The 26,883-nt window shown below is 56.8% G+C and overlaps 1 protein-coding gene across 1 annotated transcript; it reads right to left on the bottom strand.

Annotated features, from left to right (window-relative positions):
• On the bottom strand, positions 638-26,633 carry LIMK1 (LIM domain kinase 1). The gene is made up of 16 exons (XM_018040965.1): positions 26,339-26,633; positions 24,550-24,646; positions 17,294-17,432; positions 16,837-16,946; positions 15,052-15,258; positions 8,924-9,029; positions 8,658-8,824; positions 7,446-7,629; positions 6,843-6,929; positions 6,403-6,534; positions 5,988-6,047; positions 5,591-5,656; positions 5,077-5,233; positions 2,454-2,509; positions 2,070-2,227; positions 638-1,960 (listed from the first exon to the last, which is right to left on the bottom strand). The coding sequence occupies exons 1-16, from the start codon at positions 26,391-26,393 to the stop codon at positions 1,798-1,800; spliced, it is 1,944 nt and encodes a 647-aa protein (XP_017896454.1). The 5' UTR covers positions 26,394-26,633; the 3' UTR covers positions 638-1,797.

Genomic DNA, 26,883 nt, shown 5'->3' on the forward strand with positions numbered 1-26,883 from the left:
CTCTGGCCCCAGTGAAGCCCTCAAAGCATTGCAGCCCTGGGCAGTATCTGACCACAAACACAGGCGACCCCAGGCCAAAACCACTCACCAAGCTGTTCCCAATTCTTACCAGAGAAGTTCTGAGCCACAAGTGACCACTGTTATTTCAAGCCACCAAATTTAAGGGGTGAACTGTTAACCTTGGCACCACATAACTAAATTAACTTCTTTCCTTAAGTGCCCCAGCCAAGGGGTGGCCGCTTCCTACAGTTCAAGAGAGATGGTTATCTCAGTATCCACTTTTTGTCCTTCCACTGGATTAAATGACTTCCTGGATTAAATGACCTACATTTGAAATAACTAGGGTGGTTCCTAGTTTCCTGATAGAACCCTTTACATTTTAGGAAAAAAAAAAAAAAAGGGCAAGCATGAAATAAGAGCAGCCCATTCCCTAGTCTCCCTTGGCTCTCCACCTACTCCTCCCCCCACCCTCAAACTCAACTTTGGAAAAGCTGGGCCAACACCTCCATCCCCGCCCTCTTATCTGTCCCCACCCACACCTCCATTCCTGTCTTCCCAGACCAGGCTTCTAAATCAAAAGGTCCCTCTCTCCTCCTGTTTCTTTGGGGCCCCCAGACACACGTCACAATCCGGGATCTGGGGGGGGAGGACGGAATTTATTTTATTATTCTGAGTCTGGGTTTTGTTCCTTAGACGTCCCCATTCCTGGATGGAGATGACTCTTGTCACCTCTCTGAGTCATAGTCCCATGGGCCTGTTTTTGATTGTTTTCCAGGTTCAAAGTGCACTGAGAAGGCTTCACAGTTTTAATACTTCCTAGATGCTCAACTGAGGCAAAGTGACAAAATGGCCCCCCCACCCCCGCCCGCCGAAAAAAAATAAAACCCCAAGCCCCCAGCAGCTGCTGCTGCAGCCGTTATGAAAAAATAATACAAACTCTTCTTAAAAAATAGATTACACAGAAAGAACCCAGAGGACAGAGGGGTGTGGGGAGGGGCAGGGGCTGCTTCAGCCACTGGCAAGGAGCCTGGGGAGAGGCCTGGAGGGGGTGCTGAGATGAACTTCAGGGGGCCGGGAGGCTGGGGGACTCTGCCTAACCACCCTCTGCAGCGCCCTCCAGCAGCTCTGGCCCCTGGACCACGGCTCCCCCCTCCCCTCCAGGGACCCTCCCTTCTCCCTGAGGCCTGGTACCTGCTTCCCACTAAAGTGGCTTCAATAAAGAAAGGAAAAGACCCAAAGTGAGTCAGGGCTGCTGTCTGGCCCCCGGGACTTCTGCCCCATGGGAGCAGACCTCTCTCCCTTTGGGGGTTTGGATAATTATCTATACCTGCTGCTACCCAGACAACCCGCTGGGGGGCTGACGGGCCCCAGACTCCCTGTCTGCTCCTGGCAACACGCATGAAGGGCCACAGTAGGGGCAGGGGGTTAGTGGGGGCGGCCTGTCCTCCAGCCCAGCCTCGGAGGAACTGCAGACAGCAGAGTGTGCATGGGGGTGGGCCGGGGGGCAGGTGCGGGATGGGGCGCAGCTCACACGGGCCCTCCAGCTCATGCAAGGAGAGGCGGGAGGGGGCAGCCCCACCAAGACAGAGGTAAGGCAGGATGAGGTGATGGTGTGTGTGCGGCCAGACCAGCTCTGGGGCCAGGGGCAGAGATGGGGCAAGGCAGGGCCTGGCGCGGGGGAGGGTCTGGGTGCCCACTGCCCTGGTGAGGGCGGCACACCCGGGCCGCCTCCTGTAAAGGAATCCGATGCCGGGCAGATTCTCTGGAGGCAGACAGGGGCAGCCGGGGGCGCTGGGCTCAGTCAGGGACCTCAGGGTGGGCGGGCAGTCCGCTCTCGCCACGCCGGTAGGTCTCCCAGAAGCCCCTGTCCAGCTGCTCCAGCTGTGGGCCCAGCGGCAGGTGGCCAGCCAGGTGCATGTGGAGGGTCTCCAGCCACTGCTCCAGCTTCACAAAGGAGGGCCTGGGCGGGGGGTGGGGGGTGGGAGACAGGAGGCGGGGGCATGGTGGGTTCCGGCTCTGCTTGGGAACCCCCCACACACACCCCGCCCTAAGCCCTGCATCCTACTCACCTTTTCTCGGGGTCCAGGTCACAGCAGCGCACGGTAATGGGGAAGAAGCTCGGGGGGCAGTTTGGGGGGCAGTAACGGTCCAGGAAGCCTCGCACATTGAGGCCAAAATCCATGGTGCGTGGCAGGTAGTCCGGGTCAGCGTTCACTCGCCCGATGATCTGTCCAGATGAGGCCTGGCAGTTACCCGGGGGGCCCTGGGGCTGGGTGCCACCCGGACGGGTTTGAGGGTGGGTCTGGCACCTGTCTGACCATGGGGATGCAGGCAGCGGCGGGCAGCCCGTCCCCATAGCCTCCCTAGCCTGGGGGCCCGGCAGGCCTCCAGCCTGCAGCTTGGAGCATGTGGGGAGGGGGCTGGAGCCCGCTGCCGCCCGCCCCTGGGCCTACCTCGCACAGGACGATCCCAAACGAGAACACATCCACCTTCTCGTCATAGCTGCGGCCTGGATGGAGAGACCATGGTCGGCAGGTGCACAGGGCCGGGGGTGCCAGCCAGCGAGGAGGCTGGGCCGGGGACCGCCCGCTGGGGAATGCGCTGACCCGCAGGTGGGGACCAGGAGGCAGATGCTAACAGCCTCCACAGGATCAGGCCCTGGGCTCTGACCCTACCTGGGCCCACCCAGGCTGAGCCAGCCTGCTGGGGGGGTGGTGGCTGGTGGCTGGTTGTGGGCGGGGGGAGTCAAGGTGAAAGCCCTGGGCAAGGGGTTCCAGGCCCAGCTCGGTCACTAACCAACTCTGTGACTCCAGGCATGTCATGGACCCTGTGGTGACCTCGAGAGAACTGTGTCAGACCCTCAGAGCCTGTTGGTGCTACTGTTTTTGGAGAGATAAAGAACTGATTTGAAGATATGATTCAAGATCCTGAGATGAGACCACCCTAGATTATCTGGGCAGGTTCTAAATGCCCTCCTGCATGTGTACTCACTCAGCTGTGTCCAGCTTTTGTGACCCTTTAGACTACCGCCCGCTGGGCTCCTCTGTCCGTGGGGTTTCTCAGGCAAGAACACTGGGGTGGGATGCCATGCCCTCCTCCAGGGGATCTCCCGACCCAGGGACTGAACCTGAGTCTTTTGCATCTCCTGCAGTGCAGGCAGATTCTTTACCACTGAGCCAGCGCGGAAGCCCCAAAATGCCATCCTAACTGTCTTCATGAGAGAGAAGGAAAAAGGAGAAGACTTACAGGAGGAGGCAGCCACGTGGAAACAGAGGCAGAGATCGGGCCGATGTGACCACAAGCCCGGAATGCCAGGGTCAGAGCTCAGACAGAGCAAGGAATAGACTCTCCCTTGGAATCCCTGGAGGGAGCGAGGCTCTGCTGGATTTCGGACTTCTGCTGTAAGCACTCAGTTTGTGTGCATCTGTTACAGCAGCCTCAGGAACTGATACAGACTCTCTGAGCCTCAACCTGCCTTAGCTGTAAAATGGGAACAATACTGTCTACCTAATGATGTTAAAGATAATCAGGACAGCCACTCTCACTGAATCCTGACTAGTTTACAAATATCTTACCCAATCTTCATGCCACTTCTTAAAGATAAGGACTCTTTTTGTTTGTTTGTTTTATTCTTTTTCTTTTCTTCAAGATAGGGACTATTAACCCCACTTTACAAGGGCTTCCCTGACGGCTCAGACGGTTAAGAATCCACCCGCAGTGCGGGAGACCTGGGTTCGATTCTTGGGTCGGGAAGATATCCTGGAGAAGGAAATGGGTACCCACTCCAGTATTCCTGCCTGGGAAATTCCATAGACAGAGGAGGCTGGTGGGCTACAGTCCGTGGGGTTGCAAAGATTCAGACACGACTGAGCAATGCTAACATTTTCACTTTACCAGTTATGTTATTAGGGGGTGGCTTATATTAACTTTGATCAGAGTTGGTGTTAAGATGACCCTGAGTCTGCCTGTCCTGACCCTGGGTTTGCATGTCCCCTGCCTGTGGATGGAGTTTATCACCCCCAGTCCAGGCACACATGGGATCACTGTGTGACAGGCGGAAAAAAGAAATGGACTGGGAGAAGGGTGCTCTGTGGGAGGCCTAATTACGGTCCTGGAGAGACCCTAGACCCTGTCCAGGGACCGCCTGCTCCTTGGACCCTTGGACCCTGAATGTGCTGCCTTTTACGGGACTTTGCAGGTGTCACTCAGTTACCGATCTCGCGATGAGGAGATGATCTTGGGTTAGCTGGCTGAGCCCTCTGATCACAAAGGTCCTTGTGAGGGAGAGCGGAGAGTCAGGGTCAAGGCAGGAGAAGTAACGGGACATGGGCGTCGGAAAGAAGAGGCTGCTTACACTGCTGGCCTTGCCGGAGGCGGGGCCAGAAGCCAAGGAGTGAGGCTGCCTCTGCAAACTGGAAGAGGGAAGGAAACAGATCCTTCCCACTCGAGCCTCGAGAAGGAACCCAGTCCTGCTGACACTGGACTTTAGCTCAGCGAGCCCGATACTGGGCTCCTGACCTCCAGAGCTATAGGATAATTTGCCTGCGCGGTTTTAAATTTTTTTGGTGAAACTCAAGACATGTAGGGCTTCCCTGGTGGCTCAGATGGTAAAGAACCCGCCTACCATGTGGGAGACAGGGTTTGCTCCCAGGGTCGGGGAGATCCCCTGGAGGAGGAAATGGCTACCCACCCCAGTATTCTTGCCTGGGGAATTCCATGGACAGACAAGAATTTCACGACAGTGGGCTATAGTCAGTCCTTGGGGTTGCAAAGAGTCAGACATGACTGAATGACTAACATTTTCACTTTTCACTTTCAGTGGGTCATACTTCCCTGACCAGGGATCGAACCTGTGCCCCCCTGCATTAGAAGCATGGAGTCCTAACCACTGGACCGCCGGGAAGTCCCTAGGATGACTTGTGTTTTTTAAGCCAGTTGTGACAGTCTGTTGCAGGAGCAAAAGGAAACTAATGACAGGACTCGAGGAGGAGGAAGAGGAGGCTGGGACCTCTGCCCCCTGCAGCTCCGCCTGGGACCGTGCGGCCCTGGGGATGTGCCCGGCGGGGCCCGACTCACCGTTGATCATCTCGGGCGCCATCCAGTAGGGGTTGCCCACCACCGTGTACCGCTTTTTCCGGTCTGGCTTCTTGAGGCTCCGCAGATCCTCAGGCTGCGTCTTCTCGTCCACCATGAGCCGCGCCAGCCCGAAGTCGGCCACCACCACGTTCTTGTTCTAGGGTGACAGGGAAGCAGGGCCGCGCTGAGACATGCTCCCGCCACCACCTGCCCACTCCCTCCTCTGCCTTCTGGGGGCAGCCTGTGGTCTCTCCATCACTGCCCCTTAGACCCTGGGCTGCCTGCTCCCATTGCCTCCCACTGAGGTATATCTCCCTGCCCCAAATCTCTTTCAGTAAACCTCTCCTGATTGCCCCAGCCTCCACATCCAGGCCCTCCTCCGGGCCCAGAGCGGCTGGTGCAGCCTGGTGTGGCCTGTTCTCTGCGAAGGTCACCATCCCAGCAGACCCCAAGCCTGCTAGGAGTGTGGTGGGCGGGGGTCCCACTGGCCCCTCCTGCAGGCCTGCCTGCTCACCTCACGAACCAGGCAGTTGTGGGAGTTGAGGTCCCGGTGGATGATGTTCATGGAGTGGAGGTAGGCCTGAGGGTAGAGAGGCATGGAGATCAGGGGGCAGCCGTGCTGAGGGACCCAAGCCCCGCCCTTGTCATCCTCCCGCAAGGCTCCCATCTGCCCCTCTACTGGGTTCCCTTTGTCCTCTCTTGAAGCTTCCTATGGAATTTAGGAGAATGGTAGAGAATTGTTTTGGCAGGGGTTGGGTCGGGGGGAACTGCAAAGCAAGGCAGGCGGGATCTTAGTTCCCTGACCAGGAATCAGGCCCATGTCCCCTGCAGTGGAAGCATGGATTCTTAACCACTGGACCGTCAGGGAAGTCCCCTACCCCGTGCTGCCCCCGAAATCAAAGCCTACTCACCATCCCAGAAGCAATGTCCTTGGCAAAGCTCACCCTCTGACTCCAGGGGTACTGGCTGTCCTGGGGGTGGGGGTGAGGGGGGAGAATGTCCAGGATGAGCCAACAGGGCCACAGGGACAGGACAGTGGATGAGAAAGGCAGGAGGGGGTGAGCATCCTGTAGGGGCTGATGACCACCACCCCCCACTCTCTACGACACCCACAACTGTTTCCTCTAAGGGGTGTGGGTGAACAATTCCAAACAATTTCCTGACAGAGCAGCTTTGAGATCAGAGGCTTATCCCCAGTGAAGAGCCTGGGAGACTGGGGTCCAGGGAGGAGCCACTGGGTCCAGGGTCCCTCAGTGGGAGCAACTGGGATGGGACGCAGGTGGGGGGTCGGGTGGGGGCGAGGGTGTGGTTCTGCCCAGCACTCACCATGCTCTTGATGATGCCCCGGAGCGTGCCACCCTTGATGTACTCGGTGATGAAGTTGAGCCTCTTGTCCTTGTAGAGCACCCCGATGAACTTGAGCACATTCGGGTGCTCCAGGCATCGCATGACCTTCACCTGGGAAGTGGGGTGCAAAAAGGCTGCGCCCCCATCTTCTCCTGCCACTGTCCCACCAGAAGCCGCATGGACAGCTCCGAAGGAGGGGGAGTCTCCACACCCCACCCTCTCACTGGGGGTTTCTGCCACACCTGCCGCTGCCCCCCACTTTGCTTGGGCTGCCCCCACCCCCAGGGCTGTCCCTGCCCCTCTCGCCCCCTTGGCAGTCTGTCTTCTTTCGATGAGAGCTTGAGCGTCACTTCCTCCCGGAGCCCTTTGCTACCCACCCCCTCCTCGATGGGCAAGCGTGGGGCAGGCCCCTCACCCACCTCCTTGAGGAACGTCCGCTGGGTCTCCTCGTCGAAGCGGATCAGCTCCTTCATCACCATCACCTCGCCCGTCTCTCGGTGCGTCACCTGCGTGGGGACACGTGGGGCACGGGCTCTGCTCCAGGCCACCCCACAGGAGGCCCACCGCTTCCCAGGCAGATGGACACACGGGGCCGGGGGCTGATGCCTGGCTGGTGGACATGGGCAACCTGGCTGGTGCCTTTTCTATAAACCTGAACCTTGTAGGCTGGTCATTGCCAGAGAACATCAGAGGCAGGAGAGGGCTGGTCGCGAGAGTGTGGAGGGGGTAAGCAGCCCACGTTAGGCTGAGTAGGAGGGCCTGGGGGAGGAAGCCTTCAGGGTCAGTCTGGGCTGCCCTCCCATCCTGACTCTGAGAAGCCACTGTCCCAGGACCTCTTTCACTCAGTCTACCTATATACGGTAGCTAGCTCGACGAGGCCCAGGGGGAGGTGAGCCCTGGCCAGGGAGTCTGGAAGCCAGACACCTTTCCACTGTGGCTTCCTGGGGACACTGGTGGGAAGAGGGTGGAGGGCCAACAGGTCACCCTCAGACGGTCCCCTCCCTCCCTGGCGTGCCCCGTACCTTGATGGCCTGGCCGAAGCAGCCCTTGCCCAACACCTCCCCATGGATGAGATCTGAAGGCCGGAAGATGCGGTGCGGCCGGCAGACCACACGGAGGGACTCGGAGCGACCCAGGTCCTTGTGCTGGGAGGCCGGGGAGCCCAGCGAGCTGGCGCCCGGGGACCTGTCAATGCTGCAGCTCCTCCTGGGGAGACACACCAGCGCCCAGTGCCACCAGTGGCAGGTGGGGCCCTGGCCGAGGGTCCCTTGGGGGACGCCAGGCCTCAGCCCTGCCCCTTCCCCCAGCCTGCCATGCGCCACCGATGCCAGTCCATGTAAATTGCCCATAGTCAGGAAGGGTGGCGCCGGGCAGCTCTCCAGGGCCATCATGAGACCCCTGCCCTACCCAGATGCAAGCACTCCGTGCCCTGTCTGGCTTGGACTTCCTGTTCAGAAAGGAATGTTTGCCCTTGGCCTTCTCTGCCTGACGACCCTGGGTCAGATGCTTTGTCTCCTAGCATTTGAGTCCCGGGCCCTGAGGTGCAGAGGTGGAGGACCTGTGCAGGATGCCCCTAGGTGGCCCTGCAGGGCGACCTGAGCTCCAGACAGGGGAGGAGGAAACACAGGCCTTCAAGGTCACTGCTTCCTAGTGTAAAGGCTGTCACCCCAGGTGTCCCCCTGACCAGGAGTCCTGAGCAGGCCCCAGAGTGAGCAGCATGAGAACCAGGCTGTCTCTGGGCTTCTTTGCACCCTTCACCTCCCTTTAAGAGGTGCCTCTGGCCCCTCCAGCCTGGACCACATCACAGCCCTCGGGCTGTCTCTGGTCCTGAGCATCTTCTTGCAAAGGGGACCAGAGTGGTCTCTGTGGGACACATCACTGTGCTGTGAGACCTTGGCTACCAGCTGCTGCCTTGGAGCCCACCTTGCAACACAAACCAGATGCCTGAGCACCAGGCCAGCGGCTCCTTGAAGCCAGGGCTCTGGTCCACCCTGGGAGCCCTGTCACCCCCAGCTGGGGGTGCCGCTTCCCCATTTCCTCCTTCTCATTCCCCTTCTTCTTCCCAGCTCCCTGCACCCCTTGCTGGTGTGTTCTTTTTTTTTTTTTGCAGGGCTGACTTCTCCATCAGACTGTGAGCAACTGGAGTGCAGGGACCGCCCCTCCCCACCCCCACTGAGGCCCAGCGTCAGGGAAAGTAACAAGACACAGAGCGTCACGGTGCAGGGCTGACTTACAGCACGGGCTTCTGCCGGCTGGAGCTGCCTGCCTCCCCGCTGGGCGTGTGAGTCGGGGAGCCCAGGGGGCTGGGCTCAGTCCCCGGCCCATGGCCCAGACTGTCATGGGGGTCATGCTCCAGAGTCAGCTGGAGCAGGCGGCTGGTTTCCTGGATCAGCAGATCAATCTGGGGAGAGCAGGCATGTGGACAGGTGAGTCTCAGGTGGTGGGGAGCAGGCACAAGGGCACCACCTCCAACCCCGCTTGCCAGACCTGGGACCCGCACCTCGTCCAGGGGCACGTTCCGGATGGGCGTGCCATTGATTTCCAGGATCCGGTCCCCGACGTGGATGGAATTCTTCACATCCGGACTCATGCAGCCCGGGTCCACTCTGCGGACACAGAGCAGTGGTCAGACCTCTGCCTGCCCCAGGGAGCCAAGGCCAAGGGGACCAGATCAGGAGTACGAGGGCAAACCATGCTGTCTTGCATGACTGGGTGGCAGTTGTCCAGAGCACTGAAGTCTGGCTTGGTGGGAAGAGTTCTACGTTAACTGCAACGCCTGCCATGGGTGGTGGAAAGTGCCATGCCCCGTGGTATCTGCCGAGCTATACGAGATGCTCAGGCTTCCCTGGTGGCTCAGATGATAAAAAACAAAACAAAACAAAACCCACCTGCCAATGCAGGAGATGCAGGTTAGATCCCTGGGTCAGGAAGATCCCCTGGAGAAGGAAATGGCTGCCCACTCCAGTGTTCCTGCCTGGAAAGTCCCTGGGACAGAGGAGCTGGCAGGCTACAGTCCACGGAGTCGCAGAACAGTTGGACACAAGTTGGTGACTGAACAGCAAGAGCAGCAATGAGATGCTCGGGGGCTCCTGTGCAACACAGCACTGTCTCTGCTACGGAGGGCAGACTTCTGCCAACTGCCTGTGATGCTTGGGGCAGACGAGTGTCAAGAGGCCTAAGAGGGTCTGGGCCCACTGGCTTCCTGCCTGACCCCAAAATGTGCCCTGCAAAATGAGCCTAAGGCTCCCACTCCCAAGATTGGCAGGAAGGGGTGAGCAGCCTTCCCTGAACCACAGCTGCAGGTGAGGTGGGGCTGGTGGCTTCCATTAGTCGGCCATGAGCTAAGTCACAGAATGGCCAGCTTGCCACACTCCTTTGCTTCTTTTAACTCCTCCTGAGTGTTAATGATCTGATTTCATTTTGTCCTCATTAAAGCTTTTCAAGGAATGTCTGCCTCTGCCTTGAGATGTGGAAGGGCTGGGGCAGGGGGATACGGTTGTGGTGGCGGGCAGAAGAGAAAGGAGACAGAGCTTTAAGAAAAACAGAGTCTTAACAATTTTTCAATTATTGAGAGTATATTCTCACATGGGGGAGCAGCACTTCCTTACACAGGGAAATCACGTAACAAATGAAGCAGGAAGAACAGAGCTAGAAAAATCATCACTCTGTAGCCATCACAGTAAAACTGCTACAGGGAAGACTTATCATGAAGGCAAGAACCATTTAGTGAAAGGTGGTTGGGGACAGAATATTTACAGACTCAAATCTCACAGACCACTCACTGGTTACACTGCAAAGGGGGGAAAAAATCCTTTACAGCAGAGAGAGTAGATGGCATTTTAACCAAATAATCGAAGTTGACATCCCCAGTAAAGGGCGCACTTTATTGACCTCCTGTGTCTACCACTAAGATGCACAGAGGAGGAGTGAGCATCATCAGTTACGTGGGCAAAATGCATGACCTAAATCTAGGGAAGAGGAACCCAAGTGCGGGGGCGGGGGACATCCTCCTAAAAGACTTGCACTCTTCACAGATGTCAAGGGCATAAAGGACAATGGAAAGCGGAGGAACTGGCACAGGTTAAAAGAAACTGAAGACACTTGAGGACAGCATTGTGCCGACTGGCAAAATCCAAGTTCGGGTTGTATACTGGACAAAAGTATTGTATTAATGGTGAATTTCCTAACTGTCATATAGTTGCACTATAGGATACAGTGGGCAATTACATAAAGAGAATGCTTTTATTTTCAGAAGAATGTCTGAAGTATTTGGGGAAAGGATGAGTCAATAGTGCCTACAGCTTACTCTCAAATGATTCAGTAAATAACTGTGTGTATGAACATATACAAATAAATATATATATACATGTTGATACACCCACACCTAGATATACATAGACGAAAAGACACACATATCTCAAATGTAATAAAAAGTTAAAAACGATGAACCTAGGTAAAGGGTGTACACGTGCTAAGTCACTTTAGCTGTGTCTGACTCTGCGACCCCGCGGACAGGCTCCTCTCTACGGGACTCTCCAGGCAGGAACCCTGGAGTGGGTTGCCATGCTCTCCTCCTAGGGATGTTCCCGACCCTGTGATTGAACCCACGTGCCTTATGTCTCCTGCATTGGCACATCGGGTCTTTACCATTAGCACCATCTGGGAAGCCCGAAAGGGTGTACAGGTATTCAGTACACTTATTATTTCAGCAATTTTTCTGTAAATTTGGTATTCTTCAAGATAAAAAATTTTAAAATAGTGACTACGTTTTCACAGAGACTTCTTGTGGACCAGGTCAGTTCAGTTTAGTCGCTCAGTTGTGTCTGACTCCTTGTGACCCCATGGACTGCAGCACTCCAGGCCTCCCTGTCCATCAGCAATTCCTGGAGTTTACTCAAACTCATGTCCGTTGAGTCGGTGATGCCATCCAACCATCTCATCCTCTGTTGGCTCCTCCTCCTCCAGCCTTCAATCTTTCCCAGCATCAGGGTCTTTTCCAATGAGTCAGTTCTTCGCATCAGGTGGCCAAAGTATTGCAGTTTCAGCTTCAGCATCAGTCCTTCCAATGAATATTCAGGACTGATTTCCTTTAGGATGGACTGGTTGGATCTCCTTGCAGTCCAAGGGACTCTCAAGAGTTTTCTCCAACATCACAGTTCAAAAGCAACAATTCTTCGGTGCTCAGCTTTCTTTATAGTCCAACTCTCACATCCACACATGACGACTGGAAAAACCATAGCTTTGACTAAACGAACCTTTGTTAGCAAAGTAATGTCTCTGCTTTTTAATATGCTGTCTAGGTTGGTCATAACTTTTCTTCCAAGGATACAGCCTTAAAAATATATTTCCTGGACTGTCCTGATAGTCCAGTGGTTAGGACTCTGCGCTTCCACTGCGGGGCGAGGGGGGGGGCGGGGGAGGGGGGCCTGGGTTCAGTCCCTGATCAGGGAACTTGGATCCCGCAAGCTGCATGGCTTGGCTGAAAAACCAATAGGAAAGCGTGTATATATATATTCCTTAGACTCTCCATCTCCCTTGTCTCAGTCTCCTGCTCAAGTAGCTGGGAGGGTGGGGCAAAGATAAATTTAACTTCCCTTTCAATGCTGCTATAAACAAAATACACATAAACAAAATAAAAAGTGGCCAGCTAAGACTCTTCAAACAAACAGTTCAATCTGGCCAAGAGCCTTTGGGCAAGCTGGGCTGCTTTTGAGAAGGGTGTGGCCCCTCGCAGACTGCTGGGAAAGCAGACGTTGGCTGGAAAGAATGCTCGCCCAGTGAGGGAGGCAGGGAGGAGGTGTCATTGACTCTCTGTTCCTAAAATTCTGCCTGGCTGTCATGGTCCAGCTGGTCTGGGAGTCTCCCTGTCTCTCTCACCAGTCCATCTGCTCACTTGTGTGCGGAAGGCAGCTGCTGGCCTGGCTGATGCTCCAGATGGGGCTGGAAACACAGCATCAAGTCCAGCCTCCTCCTCTCCCCGGCTACCCTCTCCTCTCCCACCCCAACCATCTTCACTTCTCACCAGGCACTGGCCTGGTACCCAGCAAGTGTGTGAGAACTGTTCACTGACTCCCAAGGAAGGAGTAGTCCACTGACTCCAAGGGGGTAGTTGTCCTACACTCAGGCAATTATTTCTCAAGGGTCCATGAAGGTCCAGGAGAAATCTTAGAAGGCTCCAAGGTATCTGACTCCCTCATGGTTTAGACAAAGACTACGAAGCTCAGAGGAGAAGGCAATGGCCCCCCACTGCAGTACTCTTGCCTGGAAAATCCCATGGATGGAGGAGCCTGGAAGGCTGCAGTCCATGGGGTCACGAAGAGTTGGACACGACTGAGCGACTTCACGTTCACTTTTCACTTTCATGCATTGGAGAAGGAAATGGCAACCCACTCCAGTGTTCTTGCCTGGAGAATCCCAGGGACGGGGAAGCCTGGTGGGCTGCCGTCTGGGGGGTCGCACAGAGTCGGACACGACTGAAGCGACTTAGCAGCAGCAGCAGCAGCAGCAGCAGCAGCAGCACGAAGCTCGGAGAGGACAAGGAAGCAGCTCAGTGTTGCACAGCATATGAGCCACTGGCTTGCCCCCTTAGCTTCTTCCATTTCTTCCTGCATCTCAGCCCTTCTCTACATCCTTTGGAATTTTCTTTAGGGATGATCTGCTGGTATCAAATCCTGTTTTGTCTGCTTTAACATGTCTATTTCACCTTCATTCCTTTTTAAATTTTTAACTGATTTATCTGTTTGTTGTCTTTTGGAGCTGTGCTAGGTCTTCGCAGCAGTGCTGGCTTTTCTGTAGTCGCAGTGCGCGGGTTTCTCATCGTGGAGCCCGGGTTTCAGGCGCCTGGGCTCAGTAGCTGTGGCTCCCAGGCTCCAGAGCACAGTCTCAATAAGGTGCACGGACTTGGTTGCTCCGCAGCATGTAGGGTCTTCCCAGATCAGGGACTGAACCCATGTCTCCTGCATTGGCAGGCAGATTCTTTACCACTCAGCCACCAGGGAAGCCCCTTACCTTCACTCCTGAAGGACATTCTCATCAAGTATAGAATTCTGTTTTGTCTTTTTAAAATTATCTGGCTGTGCCTGGTCTTAGTTGCAGCATGCAAGATTTCTAGTTGCCTGACTAGGGATCGAACCCGAGCCCAATGCAATGGAAGCCTGGAGTCTCAACCACCAGACCACAGTCTGGTCTTTTTTTGAAGGAAATTTGTTTCTTCCCTATGGCTACTTTTAAGATATATATATTTTTTTCCTTTGTGTTGTAGTTTCACTAGGTGGGGTGGTCCATGGGTAGATTTCTTATTTTTCTGTTTGGGATTTACTGAGTTTGAGTTTGTGGACTGACATCGTTTATTCCCTCTGGGAAGTTCTCAGCTGTTAAATACTGCCTCTCCCCCATTCTCTCTTCTTCTGGGATTCTAGATGGATAATTAGATCCACTCACTCTGTCCTCTCTATCTCTACTCTCTCAGGCTCACTTTCTTAGTACACCTTAGCCTCTCTTTCTCTACTTTCACCTTGTGTTTCTGCTTCTCACTTCAGCTGTTTAAAACCCTGCTCTACTGCTAAACCTGTATTTCACTTCTAGAGGTTCTATTTGGTCCTTTTCCACACTCATCCACTCTTTACTCACTTTTCCCAAGCATCTCTCACTTATTTAAACACATGGAATAAACAGGAAAGAAAACACAGGGAGTGCGCTTATTTTGCATGGTTTCTGATATCTCGCTGTCTGCAGTTTCTGTAGGTCTGCTTCTGCCCCGTTGCTGCTGTTGGCTTGCGCTCACAGGGCCTTGTTGCCACACGTGCTCTGTGGTTTTTGACTGAACGGCTCCTATTCCTTGGGACACTCATCTCGGGAAATTCTCTGAAGCCTGGAGGTGGGTTCCACCTGCATCTGCTTCTGTCAGGGCCTAGGGACGTTCCCAGTGGAGAAGTACTTTAAACTTTTACAATTTCTCCTGGAGGCTTTTTGAACCACCCAGGCTTGTCAATTTGGTTGGCAAACCGAAGTGTTTTAATTCTCAGGGGAGATTCCCTCTCCCCTTCTGTTCAGGTTCAAATCAGTTTATTTTCCAATTCTGGGAAGGAGGGGTAGAAATCGCTGGTGGAAGGCATGGTTTATTTCTTATTCTTCCTGACCTTGAGAGCACTTTGGTGGGGCGGGGGGGGGCAACTTTATGGAGAAGGGATTAAGTGTCTCTTATTAGACTCACTTTCCTAGAGCTAGTCACTTGGGCTTTGAGAGATGCTCAGCCACAAGAAGACATCAAAAGTGAAACTTCATTCCCCCGATTTAGATTTGCCCTCAAGGTATGGCTGCCTTCCATGCTCTGCTGACACCCTCCGGCTCCCTTCTTCACCTGTTCCTGACCTGGTTACTTCTCTTTCTTGTTCGGTCATGCAGTAAGTAAAGAGAACATTTTAAATATTTTATCTGGCAATTGTTACAGATTTTTTCTCTTGGAGGAATGACTGGATCAGACAGCTGGTATACCAGGTGGTTGGAGCTGGGCTCCATCTGGGCTCACACTTACCCGTTCTCAGTCCCCGCCCCAGAGTCGACCTGCCCACCTAAAGCATCCGTGCCCACAGCCACACCAGCTGCAGCCTTCGCAGGCCAGCCACTCACCCCTGGACGCGGACGGTGTGAGAGTGCTCCGTGCTGCAGCCCGGCAGGCTGTGAGGGGGGTCGATGGAGACCGAGAGGCCACGTTTGCCATGAGCTGAGGCCGGGATGGAGACTAGGGTGACCGTGTGGGGCAGGTGGGAGCCAGGGGAGTCGGGCAGAATTTGCTCGATGACGGGGGTCACCACGGTCTGGTAGTAGCAGTGTCCACTGCAAGAGCCGCCGGTGGCGGGGACCCAAAGAGTGGGAAGAGAAGTGCATCAGGGCAGCCAGCAGCATCAACCCCCCACAATCCCTCAGTCCCGGGCTCTTTTCTCCTTCCACCCTCCCCTTCCTGCTCCCCATGGGAGGAGGAGGGTCTTGGCTGCTTGGTGGGCTGGGAGCAGGCCCTGCCCCTCTCTGGGGCTCAGTCATTCTGGGTTGTCTACACTGTCAGCTGGCCAGGATGAGGCCTGGGGATAAATCCCATTTGAGAGGAAGTCATTAAAAGTCCATTCGGTAGCCTCAAATGCCATGCTGCCCTCAAATCCAGCTTTATCAGTGCTGCCACACTAAAGGATTTCTCTGATCTTTGTCGTTAGTTCCTGGGAAAGAGGCTCTAAATCCTCAGGAGTGTCTTCTTTTTTCATGAGCCCCCTCAACCCACACTTGAGCTAATGTTTTTGTGTTTGCTTTTATCTGTTTTTCTTTATTTTTCAAAATTTCTACTTATTTTAATTGGAGGCTAATTACTTTACAATATTGTGGTGGTTTTTGCCATACATTCACATGAATCAGCCATGGGTGTACATGTGTTCCCCATCCTGACCCTCCCACCCACCTCCCTCCCCATCCCATCCCTCAGGGTCATCCCAGTGCACCAGCCCTGAGCACCCTGTCTCATGTGTTGAACCAAAATTTTTATTTATTTTTTGTCTTTTTTTGAGTTAATGTTAGTGAGCCAATTCAGGTGGGGGTGGGGTAGGGGTAGGCTGGTCACCAGAAGGCTGGTCACCAGTAGGCTGGTCACATGATGAAAGGCTGCCACTCTGATCCAGTCTGACCTCAAGGAGCCCAAGTTCAACCCCATGTCCAGTGATTCGGTCAATTATGCCACATAACGACATCCTAATAAAAACTCTGGTGATGCTGGGGAGAACGGATCACATGCCTGATTCTACGAGCGGAATGCATGGAAGCACTGCATTCCAGACTTCCCGGACCTGGCCCTTTGTGTGTCTCCACCTGGCTGCTCCCGATTTATAGCTTTTCAGTCTTGCCTCCTTTGTCACAGATTAATTGACCATAGGTGCATGGGCTCATTTCTGGGTTTTTATCCTGTTCCATTGATCTGTATTTCTATTTTTGTGCCAGTACCATACTGTTTTGATGACTGTAGCCTTGTAGTATAGCTTTTAGTAAAAGCTATGATTGTGGTGCTCTCCTGAGCTCTGTGGGTCACTGAGTGAAGTATCAAATCTGAGGGGGCTGTGGGGATCCCTGAGTCTGCAGTCAGTTGGTCAGAAGTGTGAGTGGCCTGGGGACCCCTGCACTTGGGTCTGGGGTATGGGCGGTCTTGCTGGGGATGAGTCCTGAGCTTACAGGGTCAGTGTTCACGCTGGTGCCAGAGTTGCACAGCAGTGATGTCAGGAAGAGAGCTGAGTCTCAGGCTTCCTCCATTTGACTGCGGTGTCTTATTTCCCAGTGGTTTCTGCACTGTCACCATGACCGCCCCCTCACAGAAAGGGGAAGGGCCCTGGTGTGGGAGACCTGGGGGCACGCCAGAATCAGGGAGGGGTTGGCACTCACCAGTACAGCTTGGAGTGCTCCACCAGAGTGTAGGTGTCCCCGTCACCGATGAAGGTTCCGCATGTGAGGCAGATGAAGCATTCGGGGTGATATTTCAGCTCCCCAGCCACCTGGAAGCAAGTGTGTGTGTGTGTGTGTGTGTGTGTGTGTGTGTGTGTGTGTCGGGGGCCGTGCAGGGAGGGGGACCACAACCCAGCTCAGAGGTTCCTTTAGCCCCTGTAGCTTCTCCCCTTTGCCTCCTCTCAGAAGGGCAGCTCCAAACCAACTTGGGGGCAGAGCTGGCTCCACAGATGGGGACTGAAGGATACAGACAGACAAACAGGCTCAGGAGGCACCGAGGAATCAGAAAACCAGTGAAAAGAAGAACAAGAGAGATGATGGGAGAGAGATCTGGGGCAGGGAGTAACCTGTGAACACACACACACACCCATCAGGTGAGGTTGGGGGGCAAACTTACCATGACCAGCCCCTTGGTGATGTGCTCTGAGCATCCGTGGCAAGACTCGCCATAGCGGGCCCAATAGTCCTTCTTGCAGAAGAGCTGCCCATCCTTCTCGTAGTACTGGTGCGAAAGGGAGGCACTGCATTCGCAACACCTGGGTGGAAAGGGGAGCTGGGACTCAGAGGGGCCCACCCTTTGCCCCCACACCTGGGCCCTGCCAGTCCACAGGCAGCATTAGAGAAAGGTGTGTTCTCTGGATAGAGGCAGTCTGCTCTGGGCACAGGGCTTGGCGAGTGGACTTAGGCACGGATTTGGTGACCACCCCACTCTTTCCACCATGGTCCGTTGGCCAGAAGCCTTGATCCTGCGTGCAACCTCAAATCACAACCCCCGCGCCCTCACCACAGCAGTTCTGCACCCAGAGTGTCTGGCCCACCTGCTAGCTCTGGGGTGAGAAGTGCTCCTCATGTGAGGCCCCCATCCCCTGTCGTGCGCGGAAGAGGGCCAAGTGTGGGCAGAAGACTTACTCTCAGGCCCAGGGAAAAACCAGGGAGCCCAGGACTCAGGCTGCAGGGGGCACTGGAACAAACCGTGAGCCCCACTCATCTAGTCTAGTCTGCTGCTTCTCCCTCCCTCTCCTCCCATTCCCAGCAATGAGGAGGCTGCTGATGTAAATGGAGGTGACTTTTTGGAGCTGTGAAGACCTACTAAGTGCTTGCATCTTCCCATTAAAAAAAATTTAATTGGAGTATAGCTGTTTTACAATGTTCTACTGGTTTCTGCTGTACAACGTGAATCAGCTCTAAGTATACACATATCCCCTCCTTCTCGAGCCTCCCTCCTACCCCCCCATCCACCCCTCTAGGTCATCACAGAGCATCAAGCTGAGCTCCCTGTGTTACGCAGCAGCGTCCACTAGCTATCTGTTTTACACATGGTTGTGTGTATATGTGAAGCTGCTCTCTTGCTTCATCCTACCCTCTCCTTCCCCGGCTGTGTCCAGTCTGTTCTCTTCATCTGTGTCTCTATTCCTGCCCTGCAAACAGGTTCATCAGTACAATTTTTCTAGATTCCACAGATAAGTATTAATATATGATATTTGTTTTTTCTTTCTGACTTACTTCACTCCATATGACAGGCTCACCTTCTTGCTTAAATTTACTTAGTCCTCATAGGCTACCATGGCTATCCCCATTTCTAGAGACGAGGCAGATGAACTTGAGAGGGTCTATTCCACCCAAGGTCATACAGATGGGGAGTGCAGGCCCCACAAAGATGCTCCCAGTTGCACTAAGATACAAGGCAGGAGTTCAGCTCAGTGTAGACCAGTCAGTCAGCTAAGACAAGGAAATCTCCTGGCTTCCTAGACTCCAGCTAGCCCCATGGGTGCTGTCAGTCAGAAGAACAGGGTTTGGCATGAGGAGCAGGGAGGCCTGGCTGGTGGAGCCCCTGAAGGGCAGGTGGGGAGAAATGATGTAGAGGTTTCCTCCTAGGCACAACTCCACAGGCCAGGAGCTAGAGTGACATCGCCTGGCTTCTTTATGCTCAAGGGTCCTGGTGGGGTGGGGACCAGCAGCCCAGCTAAGCCAGGGTGAGCAAATGCAAGAATGGACTCTGAGCGACCGACAGCCCCTCCACCCTGGGCACAAGCCCTGCTGGGTTCTGTAGAGCTTGACCCGGGGTCCTGGCATGCACAGGTATGTCTGAGCCTGAGGACATGCCATGCAGAGAACTGCTAGGGAATCCATCCAGCTCTGCTGCTATCTGGGTGCTCTGCATGATGTGCCAAAGTCACACAGGGATAGAAGGACCAGGCTCAGAGCTCCTAGCTCAGTGGGGGAACAATCTAGGAGAGAGGAGGGCAGGAAAGACTGGGACTGGGTCAGAGAGCCCCGTGCTCCAAGCAGCCGGGGAGGCCTCCACTCTATTGTAGCCTGCAGGGTGGCAGCGCTCATTGACTGTGCTCCCTAACTGCTCCTGAACTAGGCAACTGCCGAGGAGGTGGGGGCGGAGGAGGAGGAGGAGGAGGGAGGGGACAGCAACCAGAGCCCTGATGGGACGCTGTCCCTTTAAGAGGATCCAGCGCGTTCCCAGCTGTCTGGAAGCCTGAGGGGAGGCGCTGGGGACCACAACTCAGGGCTTTGGGTGGGGGCGGGTGGCAGAGGAGCACAAAATGCCCAGGTTTTGAAACCTCCAATGGTGGGGGGTGGGCAGGGAGAGCTCCTGGAGGCGGCGCTGGGATGTGGGAGGCGGCGGCGGCAGCGGCGGAAGCGGCTGGACCAGGGCCATGACGTCATCGGGCGCCCCCGCGGCCCTTCCTGCCCCGACATCACGGCCCCTGTGGTGGGTGGACGTCTTACCGCAGGGTGGGCGACGGGCAAGGAACGCACCGAGCCAGGGGGCGGGAGGACGCCCCAGGGTGGGGAAGTCCCTAGGGGAAGTCCCTAGCGCAGCGCGCGGGGGGCTCTAACCCAGCGCGGAAGGAAAGGTGCGCGGCCTGAGAGCGCGCGCCCGCCTCGCACCCAGACCCGGGAGTCACTGCGCCCTTCCACCGCGTCACGGGAGTGTCCCCGCGGGAGTGTCCCCGCGGGAGTCTCCCGCGACTCCCGGGCGGCTGGAAGCCCCCTCCCCCGCCCCAGTGGGCGGGGCGGCGGCGGCCGCCTTCCTCCAGGGCAGACTGCTCTTCTGCCGGAGAACTACTCCTTGGCTCACACACACACAACACTGCAGCAGCCCTGGAAGACGCGACTGTTGATTCACTCAAGAGCTGAGAGTGCAGTCAGCTCCCCAATAACCACTTCCTCACAGCCTGCTCGGATGCCCCCCGCCACGGGCTCCCCAGGCTGCCTGCATCCCCCCAGCCTCTGCCGTTATAACCTGCAGGCTCCCTGAGGTCCCAGGCCAGGCACCTATAAATGGTGTTCCCCGAGGAGAACAGAAGTGTTTCCTGTCCGACGCCATCAGCCTGGAGCAGTTCTCATCCCCCAGCGTCCTCGGGACTGCTCCCAGGAGCCTGGGGCTCAGCCTCTACCTCGGCCAGAGGACCTCCACCTAGGACCCAGCCTAGGGTCACACAGCGGCTTGGTGGCTGGCCCCCTGGGGCCTCGGTGGACTCTGCTGATGGCAGGCACACAGGAGCCCCTGACGCTGGGCATCCCCTCATCCCTCAGGCCCCTATCTGGGCAGGAGCCAGAGGAGGCAGGTGGGGCAGGTCATGTCCCTACAAAGGGTGTCCAGAGAGGAATACCCAGGATACTGTACCCTCCCCGAGAGCAGGCAAAGGCACAGCCAAGCTTGGGCAGGAGAGAAGGGCACTGGGGGTGGGGTTGGGGGGGCTGAACAGGCCAGGCTGGGAAACCGGGATGACCCCCTCAAGGAAAGGGCAATCCCTCCCAGGGGTGCCCTCTACCCAGAATCATATTTCTGGATACCAAGGGTGCAAAAGAGCAGCTGGGGGACAAGCCTGATGGGAGCCTGTACCAGAAGGGCCAGGGGCCGCAGCCTCGGCCTGCTTCCCCCAAACAGGCAGCCAACAGTGACCAAGGAGTTTCACTTCTCATGCCCCAGAACCCGGCCTCAGGTGGGTCTGTCCCACCGTGGCCTCCGGCCCCAGCCAGCCCCAGCCGGCCCCAGCCCTCACACCGCAGGCCCTGCCTGAGGCCTGGGATGGGTCAGGAGGGGGGCTTTCCACTTACTTGGCCCTCCTGAGAAAGACACGCCGTCTTCTCAGGGGGGAGGCCAGCATCCTTCGCCGCTGCCTATCTCTGGGGCCCCGGAGGCTGCGGGGAGCGCAGGGGTGGGCCGACAGAGCTGCTTCCCCGTCCACTCCAGGCACTGAGGATTGGAGGCTGCTGAGGGAGGGGCGAGTGTGGCCACGAGGCAGGGGAGGAGGATGTGGAGGTGTGGGCGCTGGGGGACCTGGTCTTAGCTCAGAACAGGAAGCAGCTGAAGGCCCTAATGCCTGGGCTCTGGTGCAGACGGGAGGCCTGGCCGCCACCCTGCCCTCAGCTCTGCACATCCGAGGAAGGCACCCTCCACGCCCCTCAGCCTCTTTTCTTTTTGGCCTCACTGCATAGCTTGTGGAATCTTAGTTCCCTGACCAGGGATCGAACCTGCACCCTCTGCACTGGGGGGGAGAGAGAGAGAGAGACAGAGAGAGAGAGAGAGAGAGAGAGAGAGAGAGAGAGAGAGAGAGTGTGTGTGTGTGTGTGTGTTCAGTCGTATCTGACTTTTTGTGACCCCATGGACTGTTGCCTGCCAGGCTCCTCTGTCCATGGAATTTTCAGGCAAGAATTTCCTTAAATTCTTGCCATTTCCTCCTCCAGGGGGATCTTCCCGAACCAGGGATCAAACCCGTGTCTCTTGCATCTCCTGCCTTGGCAAGCGGATTCTTTACCACTAGCTCCACCTGAGAATCCCTCATTGGGAGTGTGGCATCTGAACCACTGGACTGCCAGGGAAGTCCCCCTCGGCCTCTGCTTTGACAAAGGCTCCGGGGACTCTCTGGGGACAGGGAGCAGCTGCTTCTTCCGGTGCTGCCCCCAAGGGAACAGAGGCTGACTTCCACGAACAGTCCATCCTCCTTCCCTGAAAGTCCCCTGAAGAGGGGGGCGCATCCCAGCCCGGGCTCCAGCCCCCAGTGCCAGCTGCGCACTGAGCTCTCGCCCTCCGGGCCCCACCAGCCTCCAGGGAGATGTTACCAGAGTTACGGCAGCCACGGGGCTCCTGCACCACACTTTTCTGAGAATGGACCTCCCGGAGGCAGCAGCTGGGCCAAAGGAAGCCTGGACCACCCTTCCAGGAGGCTGGGAGAGAGAAAGGGGCGGGCCCTGCAGTGACAATGACACCTAGGGCTAACGCCAGAGGCATTCCATGGGCCCACTGCGAGATCTTGAAGCCCAGGGGCTGGCACTTCCGGGGGCCCAGCAACCAGTCCCTCCTTTATGAGCTGCTTTCCTGTCATGGGCGTGAGGACTGGCGGCCTTAACCAGATTTGGGGGCTGTTGGGAAAACCACACAACGTGGGGCCTGAAATGCTGTGGGAGTCACGACTCTTACTGCCTGTGGGCCCCCGCCCCACTGTAGGAGCCTTCCCTGTGGCCCCACCACACCAGGGACTAAACCCAAAGTGCCCCCTCCCTACTGTCCCCACTTGGGGTCTCCCTCCTCTGCCAGTGAACAAAGCAGGGACCCCTCCCAAGTTGGGTTCCACGTGTCCGGCCCCACTCTGCCCTTCTCTGGCTTCTGCAGGCGCACTCTTGCCCCACCCCATGTCTCCCAAGACTCTAACTCCCTCCCTCCCCACCCCACACACAGGGACCCCCAAAGTTCTTCCCTTGATTTCTCTCAGCCTCATCTCAATCCCCTCTGCTGGCCCTCAGTGGGCTGATTTCTCTGAACTTTCCACCTGGGACTGGTCTCGAATCACCTCGGCCAGCTGTGGGCAGGGCAGGGCCACCCTGGTTGGCCTACTGCTTCTCCAGCTCGACAAGGACAGGGCGTGATTCATGGCCAACCTGGCCCCCAGCTCCACCAGACCCAATGGACCACTGGTCTCCTTTGCACCCGGGTGTGCAAAGTCAAAAGGCTTAGATTGTGCCTCTGCCGCTCACCAGCCCTCAGCTCCTCCCCCATCATCCCTGACTTATTCAACTCTGCAGTGACTTGGAGTGAGACAGATACAGGTTCGAGTCCCAGCTCCAGCTGTTGCAACTTTCGGCAAGTTATTTGATTTCTCCGAGCCTTTGTTTCTAACATGGAAATTTGGCAAATGATAGTACCTCCTACAGTTATGGTGAAGGCTTGAGGACATGACGTCACAGGAGTCACTGATGAATAGTGGCTAACATGACTAACCCTTGCCAAATATCGTCCCTTTCAGATCTGAAACTCCCTCTGCTCTGAGTCACTGTCCCAGGTCGGGTCTTATGAGCACAGATCCCTGAACCACTGTGACAGCCCCTTCCCTGTCACGTGGCCACCATCTGCCCACTGGAATGGCACTTTTCAGGAGCACTCCCGCCCACAACCCTCTTCTGCTTCCTGACACTCTCCACTGGCTCCCTACTGCCTTCAGAAGCTCCTTATCTTGGCATTCAGGGCCCTTCACACATCAGTCCTAACTCTGCCTCCTCATCACATCCCTCGACTCCCTCTGTGCAACCGGATGAGCTGTTCCCATGCCTCAGCTGCTGGCAATGCCCCCCTTCCCTGTCTCCATGCCTGTGGTTTTCTCTGCCTGTTCAGAGCCCCGTTCCTCCTCGAAGGCCTCCTTCTGAACACCTGATTGGGAAGCCCAGGACTCGGAACCCACCTCTCCTCTGGGCTCCCCAGCCAATGTTCATTTTACCCCCGCGGCTGTGTGTCTTTGGTCAAGAGAATTAACCACTCTGTGTCCCAACTAATGGAGACCACACGTATCCAACAATACAGAGTCCTTAAACCAGTGTCTGGCCCTTGCTAAAGTGTAGAAAATATTAGAAATTATTTTTAAAACAGAAAAAAATCCTTGTTGGCGGCTCCCAGTGCCCAAATTTAACCCTTTGTTCAGCTAGCTGGTGGCTGCCCTGATCCCAGCGGGGCCTCCCCAACTTTACCTCCTTTCATTTTTGGTGCTTTTCTGCCTGAACTCTGCTGGCCACTGACTGGGCCAGGCCCTGTCACCATTCATTCTATCCTCTGCACCTGCTGGGCTCTCTGTCTGGAATTGCTTCCTACCACACTTCTCCACCTGCGAAATCTCCCATCCTTTGGACCCCAGCTCTGGCCCCACAGAGCTCTCTAAGGCTCCCCTCTGGCCCTGTTTCTCAGGATGGTGCTACCGGATTGCTGGGCCACCTCTGCGTCCCCACGTGCACCACCACAACCTTGATCCTAGTCTCCTATACTTGAGAGTTGGTGTCCTGGAGGGAAGGGACTGGTCTTACTGGTTATGCATCTTTGCAACCAGCCGGGGGCTCATCTCCTCCCAAGGCCTGCTTGGTTTCCCTCTTCTCCCTGAAGCACCAGCATCCAGAAGGTAAGGGTAGACTACCCTCCACTCCCCCCACCTGCCAAAGTGCCATCAGGCCTTGGGATTATCAGCATAAATGCAGGTCTCTCCTTTTCTCTCTTCAGAGGTCTAGAATGACAAAAAAGAGAGGCCTCCAGGGAGCTTCTAAGCCAGATGCCCCATTTGACGGATAGGGAAACTGAGGCCCAGGACCAGAGAGAGATCCTCGTCTCTGGCAGGCCTTCTTTCAGGCACCCCAGCCCCTGCCAGCCTGCCCTACCTGAAGCAGTCTGCGTGCCAGTCAGCATTCAGGGCCTGGAGGTACTGGCCATCATAGATCCTCTGGCCGCAGCTCGCACACACGGGCAACTCGCTTCCTGCAGGGGTGGAAAGGGTGTTAGGAACCATACTCAGGAGGGGTCGTTTGCTGTAGGCCTGGCCTTCCTTGCTGGACCCCACATACACCTCCACAAAGCCCCCTGTACACACGCAGCGCCCAAGCTGAGCAGTGTCCGTACAGAGCAGGAGACAGAATGAGAATTGCTGAGTCCATGGCTCAGTCTCCAAGGCCCCCTGGGCCTCAATTTCTCTCTGTAAGCTGAAGAGGAGGTAGCAGAGGCCCACCCCCCAGCAAGAGCATTCTTCAGCTCAGGCTCTGGCAGTGTAAATGTGGAGAAAGAAAGCAGCATGATTTAGAAGGAAGGCAGTGGCTGACACTCTCGTCACAGCCCCTTCTCCTCTCCTGTCTGCCCAGGAAGAGGAGCTCTTTCAAAGGGCAGGGCCTGGACAGCGCTAAGTTGGTGTGTCCTGTACTAAAGACCCCTGGAAGGCTTGGCTATGCCCTGGCCTCACAAGGGGCCAGGGCCTCAGGGCTGAGCTCCCAGATACCTGCTCCCAGGGAGGCCTGGCACCTCTTCAAGCTGGGCCACTAGGCATGCTTAGTCATCCTTGGGGCCTGGCACCCTTGGAGCAGGGTGGGCCCTGCAAGATCTCCGAGCTTGCCCCTTCCTATTGCACAGATGGGGAGATTGAGCCCTGGACAAGATAAGGCTTGCAAGGTCACCAACCAGGCTCCAAGGCCACAGCCTGCCCCTTCAAGAGGACTCAGGGACCTAGGAGCTTCCGTAAGGTGGCTCCAAGTGGGCCTTCATGGACCTGGGGGGAGGGCAGGGCTGGAGGAGCTGGCAGAGTAGAAGCTTTGTTGGACCAGGTGGGCCTATGAGATGGCTCAGAGGAGGAAACCCAGGAAAGGAGACACTAGGGAGGGAATCATGGGGCTCTTCGTACAGTAACTGTCCTGCAAACCCAAGCCTTGGGCCGCAGTAGGTGAAAGGGACAGAAGAAAGACTGATCATCCTCCCAGTCAAGACGGACAGCAGGCAGTGGGTTTGGTGCAGGGAGCGGGTGGGGTGGGGGCCGCTGCCTACAAGCTTCGGCGGACTCGTATCTCTGCTCTGCCCATCCTGCCCGTAGATTCCCAGGCACGCCAACTATGCGGGGGCCAACTGTACAAACAGGGAAACTGAGGCCCAGAAGGTAGCGCCTGGCTCAAGGTCAGAGAGCGGGCCCAGACTTGGGGCTGCTATTCGGACCCAGGGCTGCGGCTTTCCCAGCGACTCTTTCTTCCAAGGGCCGGTTAGAGACGCGATAAGGGGTGGCCCAGGGCGAGCCTGGGATGGACACAGCACGCACGGATGGAGGCCAGGGCTGGGTGGGCTGTGCCCGGGCTTCCTCCGGGGTGGTCGGCGGTCGGAGGATGGGAGAAGGCGGGGATGAAAGGGAGGAGGGGGCCCGCCGCCAGCGAGGGGTGGAGGGAGCATCTCACCGGGGCCGAGGAGGGAAAAAACGGGATGGGAGCTTTCCAGGGAGGGGCCTGCGGGCTTCTGAAGGACGAGCTCATCCCGGACGACACAGGGGCGCGGCCTCGCCGCAGACCCGGCCTCCGCGGCGGGCAGGCCCGGCCCCCTCCCCGCGCCCGGCCCCCCTTGCTTCTCCGTCTCCCCCCCAGCGCAGCGTCCCCGCCCGCCCGGCCCCCAGGTCGGCGCCCCCGCGGCCCGCGTCCCGCGCACCTTCCTCTCCCATACGTTCTTCCCTCCAGGTACAACAAAGTAGCGTCAACCTCATGCACTCGGCGGGGGGCGGGGCCCGGCGGGCCTGGGGCTGGGGGCGGCCCGGGCCCCGCGCGCTCGCCCGCAGCCGCCGCCGCCGCCGGCCAGGGAGGCGGGAGCGGAGAGCGCGGGCCGGGCCGGGCCGAGGTGGGCTCGGGGCTTGCGGCACCGCCGCCGCCGCGTCTCGGATACCGGCTCCGGCAACCGCTCCGCGCCGCGGCGGCCTGGGGAGCGAGCGGAGGGGCGGACCGGGGCGGGGCCTCCGAGCTGCGGTACGGGGCGGGGCGGGGCGCCGGCGAGCGGCGGAACGGCCCTGCGCGGCCCCGCCCCCGTCCGCGGCCCGTCACGCCCACTGCCACGCCCCTCTCCACCCGGCCCCGCCCCGCTCCTCCTTTCATTCATCTTTTCCAGAGCGACAGCACTCCTCCGAGTCCCTAGGCAAATCCGGAATCCGAAAATTGCGGCTTAGGTGGGATGCGTGCTCTGATGCGGCAACCTAGACGGTG

The sequence above is a fragment of the Capra hircus genome, chromosome 25 (genome assembly GCF_001704415.2).
Source record: "Capra hircus breed San Clemente chromosome 25, ASM170441v1, whole genome shotgun sequence".
NCBI lineage: Eukaryota > Metazoa > Chordata > Mammalia > Artiodactyla > Bovidae > Capra > Capra hircus.

Bases quoted from the DNA above. Each gene is read 5' to 3' on its own strand.
- LIMK1 (XM_018040965.1), bottom strand. From the start codon at position 26,393: ATGAGGTTGACGCTACTTTGTTGTACCTGGAGGGAAGAACGTATGGGA. The intron at 16,947-17,293 runs GTAAGTTTGCCC...ACTTGCTTCCAG, and splicing joins TCACCAAGGGGCTGGTCATG to GTGGCTGGGGAGCTGAAATA. The intron at 9,030-15,051 runs GTGAGTGGCTGG...CTGTGTCCGCAG, and splicing joins CACACCGTCCGCGTCCAGGG to AGTGGACCCGGGCTGCATGA.